This window comes from Saprolegnia diclina (genome assembly GCF_000281045.1).
Source record: "Saprolegnia diclina VS20 unplaced genomic scaffold supercont1.178, whole genome shotgun sequence".
Classification (NCBI taxonomy): domain Eukaryota; phylum Oomycota; class Saprolegniomycetes; order Saprolegniales; family Saprolegniaceae; genus Saprolegnia; species Saprolegnia diclina.
The window spans coordinates 38,247-43,809 of record NW_008246245.1 but is presented as its reverse complement, the minus strand read 5'-3'; the positions used below and the strand labels follow the sequence as shown (position 1 = coordinate 43,809).

Below are 5,563 nucleotides of genomic sequence, written 5' to 3'. Positions count from 1 at the left end.
CGGCCGCCGGCGTGAAAGGCCAGCTCGGCGCGCGCTCTGAGGCGCTTTCGGCGAGTTCGTTACTCCGCGCATTCGAACTAAAGGTATGCAAATCTCTTACGTGAACACGCTAATCAATTAAATCGACAACAATGCAGCCTCCGTTGATCCAGGTATCGCCGAAGTCGCGGTCGGGAACGAGACGCCGATCGACGAGCTGCTCGGCGCCGCAGCAGCATTTCAAGCTGGCGATCTCCCGGACGTCCAAATTGGTTTCGACACCAACGAGACCAGTCTTTCCAAGGTCAGCGAGTCACCCTCGATGCGCGTCGTCTTTGGTACCCTTCTCCCATAACGCTTGCTTTCGGTACAATCACGACGTAGCCCTTCAAGTGCCTTCGGTTCTTGCACTCTTCGAGTCCACGGCCAACTGCTTGCGTAATTTACACGCGAAGGAGAACGGTCAGCGATGTGCTCCGTGCCATTTTGTGACGTCAATATAGGGTCGGCAAACATGGAGGCCAAATTCAACTCGCTTGCAGGAAGATGGTGCAAGAAGGCCCCCAAGCTGGTGGAGACTCCGACGACGTCGGCCATGCTCAAGAGAAACGCCATCGTCACAACCGCCAAGGGTCGGTATCAACTCCTCTCCGTGCACGTCAAGTTGTACAACAAGTGGCGCATCGAGTCGTCGGCCAGCGCCACCAAGTCCACCATGATCCACGCGTGTGGGGTCGAGTGGACATCTTCCAGCACGTGCTCAAGAGCAACAACGACTACGTCTCCTTCCGCGGCGACGAAGTACAGGCCGTTTTCAACATCGTTTAGATATTAGATATCTCCATTGTACTCTGTACTGTCCTCCAACATGAGTGAACACACGCAGTCCAGCAGGACGCCGGTCACCCCCGGGGGTCGCCCGAAACCAGCGGGTTCTACTTTGGAGGCCCCCGACCCCCCACCTGAGGCCCATTTTGACCCGCGGGGTCGTCCAAATTCCTTTAGGACCCAGGGGTGACCGGGCGTCCTGTAGTAACGTGGTCCCATGGGACCGGACCACGACTCCAAAGGGATTAGTCGATTAGTCAGTAGATCAATCACTCATGGTCCCATGGACCCACATTAATAGTTGTTGGCGCGAGCAGCGGCGACCGTCGCTGCCATGCGAGCAACCAAACTGCTTGTTTTGGTACGATGTTGACGTGGACGAGATCTGACAAACTCGCCGTTTGGTCAGCCCAAATGACGAGACGCGCGGCTCCCACATCAACGTCGCACGGTGAGACCAAGCACCAGCAGTACGCAAGTGTAGCCACACTCGGCCTGTGCTAACGTTAGTACTCGTTGCGGTTTGTAAGGGCCATGGCACGCTTTCGCCGACGATTTGGACAAAAATTGCGTCAGTGGACAGCGATATTGTCGGGATTAGACCGTGGAAACAACAGTGCCATTCTACGTCAAGATAATGCTCGCGATCCCAGACACCAGAACTTTATACCGCGCATGCAAATGAGTCTGCTGGAGCGCAGGCATTCTCCAAGCGTGAGTCAGGCAACGTGAACACGAAATAGATGAAAATGTCGTGTCGATACGAAAGAACTAGTTCGATCCGATCCGAAGAGTCCCTCGGTTTTGGGAAGGACGTTGGGAGGTCCACCAGTGTTTGTATGGCTCCAACGTGTGAGCTACGCTGCATATACGGAGACGTCAGTGCTTTCGGATGACAATGGCTCGTACCCGACCTATCTCATGTCGGCAGCGTGGGGGCACCGTGGGCTTTTGGAAAGAGCTTTTGGTCGAAAATAGAGCAAATTCATCGATTTCGTTGGTCGGTATTTTAGTGGTTTGACGAGCAAACCACCATCAAATTGAGGTCACTTGAGCACTCGCCATGGAATCCCGCACGATCAAAGCCAAGTACAAAGCAGCCATCGACCAACTCGTGTTGGAACGCACGTTTGTGTCGACGTACACACAGAGCTACATCACCGACCCGTTCCTGCGCATCAACGGGCTCTCCGAGTACATTACCTGGCCGCTGCCCACACGCCAGGAAACGCAAATCGCGTCGCTTTACACGAGCGACGTCATTCCCGCATCGGCTTTTCGCATCAACAACCACGTGGGCTGGAACGCATTTCTCGATGACGTGCTCGTCAGCGTCCGCAAGGACTTTGGCCAAGAGCACGCGACTGCAACACTCTCCCACCTCTGCTTTGACGCCAATGGCAATTCGACGGCCCTCGCTCCGAGCGCAGAGGTGCCAAACACGCTCGGCGTGCTCATCATTTGGCTGCCGTCGACGTACGTGGGCGGTGGCCTATTCTTTCAGAGCGATCATCGCAGTGAGACGGTGGACGAAATGCCGGTGGCCAAGGCGACGCTGCAGTGCTTGGCCACTTACTCGAGCACACAACTGGTCTCGACACGGATCATGATCGGTCGACGCGTCGCGCTCGTCTACAACTTGGTCTGCACAAAGCCCGAGTCTGGGTTTCGGACCGCGCCACAAGCCCAAGAGGTGGCGGTCGCCGCGCTGCTGGACATTGCAAATGAGCCATTGCACCGACAACCCCTCGTGTTTCGGTACATTACCAAGCCATCGGGACGCTCGTTCGGGGAGCTTCCCGTAAAAGACGCGGCACTTGTGGACGCTTTGCTTGCGACGAGATGCTACGACGTTGCACTGGCCACTGTCAAGCGCAGCAGCATCCATGACACCTGGCATGGGGCGTGTACGAAACAAAGACATATGTCGTCGTCCGCTGCGATCCCCACCCGGCCTGCTCGATACCACAGTGTGTCTGGGGTAATGTGGTCGGTATGCCCATCAACGTCTGCCTCAAACTGACTGCGTGCACGCACGGCGAAGAGGCGCTGATCTTTTGGCACAAGCGATACCGCACCTAGCTCGCGGGGGCGGAACGCGTGCTGCCGTTGTCGCGCAGCGTCGTCCTCGCAGAGTTCACGGCAAGAGCGCAACGACCACTCGAGATCGACTCGACGCGGGAGTTTCTACTCGGCGCCATGTCGATGTTTACGACCCTGGGGGCGAGTCGACTCCCGTTCGAGATGGACGCCGTGGCGTCGATGGGGTCGCTGCTTCTCGCGTACAACGAATGCGACCTCGTGCGACTCTTTGTGGGCCACGTCGTCAGCGTCACGCCAACGACCCCCATCGATAGCATTGCACCGCTTTTGCGCGCGTGCGTTGTGCAGTACGGCTGGGTGCGCCTGCGGCCAGCGATCTTGAGTCTCATTGATCGCTGGGTGCCAAGCCACACGGGCGAGGTGCTCCAGCTACTAGCAAGTCTTGTGGGGATCACTCACGACGCCGTGTGTCCCCCGCTGCGTCACGAAGACGTCGCGGCGCTCGTCGCGACGAGCTGGCGTCAGGTACTCGCGCACGAGCGTCTTTTCGCCAACGATCGCGATCCAGTACCGACGTTCATCGCGCACTACTTGCTGCTGCAGTGGCATATGACCCTGCCGGGTGCCTCCGAAGGTAGCTGCCTCGCCCACAAACTACCGACGGTGCTCGTGCAACTCGTCGAGAGCTTTGTGTCCCCGAAAAGCACGGATGTTTTGGTGCAGCTCCAGGCGCCATTTTTCGGGATCTACAGCATCGACGACGGACGCAGTGACGACGAGGAAGGGGACGCGACAAGCTATATCGCTGTCGATACCATCCGCTTCTCGATAGCCCTTGTGATGACGCTGCCTCAGGCGCTTGCCGCTGTCTTGCGCAGCCAGCCCAACATGCCACTGGACGCGTACGCAGAAGCTCTTGTAGCGGCCGTCGACACTGTCAGCACTCACGAAATTTCGCGACGGATCAAAACCATGTCCCTGCCCAGCATTGGCTGCATCGTGACATCGCTGGATGCGACCGGGCGCTGTAGTGCAGCTGTCTTGGCGCACATGTGGGAAATCTGGCGCTTCTCGGTCGTGGCGGCCCTCGATGCGCTTTTGAAGCGGCGACCCATGCCGCTATCGCCAGCTACGACATTTCTCTTTGGCGACTTCCTCGTGGCGCTGGCGCCGCAGCTACCGCTAGTCGAGGGTTGGGCGTTGCGGCACCTCGAGCACAAGCGTGACTTTCCATCGATCACCGTCAACCAGCACCGCGCGGGGATATTCCCAGCCGCCCTTCGCATTCTACTCGCTGTCGCACCAGACCACATTGAAGCGTTTGCAGCGTCATGGCTGCGCGCCGTGCCCTCAACGATCGAGGCCAACCGATTGCTGCTGCTGCCCGCCATTTCTGCGCTTGCCGAGAAGAAGCTCGTGCGCGTGACGGCGCTCGTGGCAGCGAAATGTTTGGCAACGTTCGACGCTGTTGGGGTCCGAGAGCCTCTTCCCGACGTTGCTGATTTTAGCCTGCCCGACATTTTCGTCAATGACGCGCACTGCTCGGTGTGCGCTCACTTTCGCGACTTCCTCTGGGACAGATGCCAAGACAACTTGTACTTGAGCAAGGAAACCGGCCAGTGCCATAACGTCGCACGCATTGCTGCAACGTATCCGAGCTGCCTCGAGCTGACCCAAACCGAATGGGCGTGGAATATTGACAAGGCAAGGGCGACGTTACAAGCCGCGACGCGCTCGTGGAGGCCCTTCGCGTCAAACACAAACGCGAGAAGGACCGAGAAATTGTCCTGTGGTTGGACATCCTCGTCGCACAAGCTCCTGTGCATCCGTACGACCCGGCGCATCTGCCAAGGAAGCGGCAGCGTACTCTGGAAGGGACCATCCACGGCTAGCAAGTGCTATAGTCGATGACATAACACTGAACTTCATGAAAGAGCGCTTGAAATCAGACATCAAATTGATACAATTTTGGCCTTTCTTGAAAATACTACTGAGAAATCATGCAGAGAACCGAACCCACAAGATTGACAGCGCCACCGACGACGCCGTCGACACCAATGCCACTCGACGGGTCCGCAGTGTCCGTGCCGACGAACGAGTCGGTGCTCGCGTCAACAGCGTCGAATGGGGGCATTGTGGTATAGCTCACATCGGGATTGAAGGTCGTGTAGCCTTCCGGGCACATCTGGTTCCCAAGCTCGCCGACGCGGCCATCGACGGGATAGAAGTCCCCCCAATAACGTGAGCTCGTCGTCACCTTGAAACGCATATAAGCGTTCCTTGTTCTGTAGCCCTTCGGCCACGCGATACGTTTCCGAAGCAACGTCCAGGAAGTCGAGCACATCGTGCAAAGTCGAGCGCGGCGTCGATCTTGTTGGCAGCACGAACAAGCACCCCAGTCGGCGTCATCCGCATCGTCAACGTCAGACGCAGCAGGAACGGTTCATGAGACGAGTCGTCGTTCACGGCACACGTCCGGCACAAGTCGTAGTTGTGAGAGAGGACACCGCTTGCAGCGCCGCCACGGTCGTCTGACACAACGAGTCAAAGTTGGAATATATTGGATACTAGTATGCATTAAACACACAAGACTAGTCAAGTTGTTGACTCGTCAAAGGGAAGCGCGGCACATCTACCCAAAAATGCTCGAAAACACATCCATGAAGGCACCGCCGAGACTACCGCCGTCGTCCAAATCGACGCCGAAATCACC

At 57.4% G+C, this 5,563-nt stretch overlaps 1 protein-coding gene across 1 annotated transcript; it reads left to right on the top strand.

The window, feature by feature from the left end:
• Window positions 1-1,870: 1,870 nt before the first annotated feature.
• Window positions 1,871-4,742, top strand: SDRG_17017 (hypothetical protein; the record flags this gene model as incomplete). Its single annotated transcript, XM_008623250.1, has 3 exons — window positions 1,871-2,608; window positions 2,890-4,479; window positions 4,560-4,742. 3 exons carry the CDS (start codon window positions 1,871-1,873, stop codon window positions 4,740-4,742), a joined length of 2,511 nt encoding a protein of 836 aa, XP_008621472.1.
• Window positions 4,743-5,563: the final 821 nt, after the last annotated feature.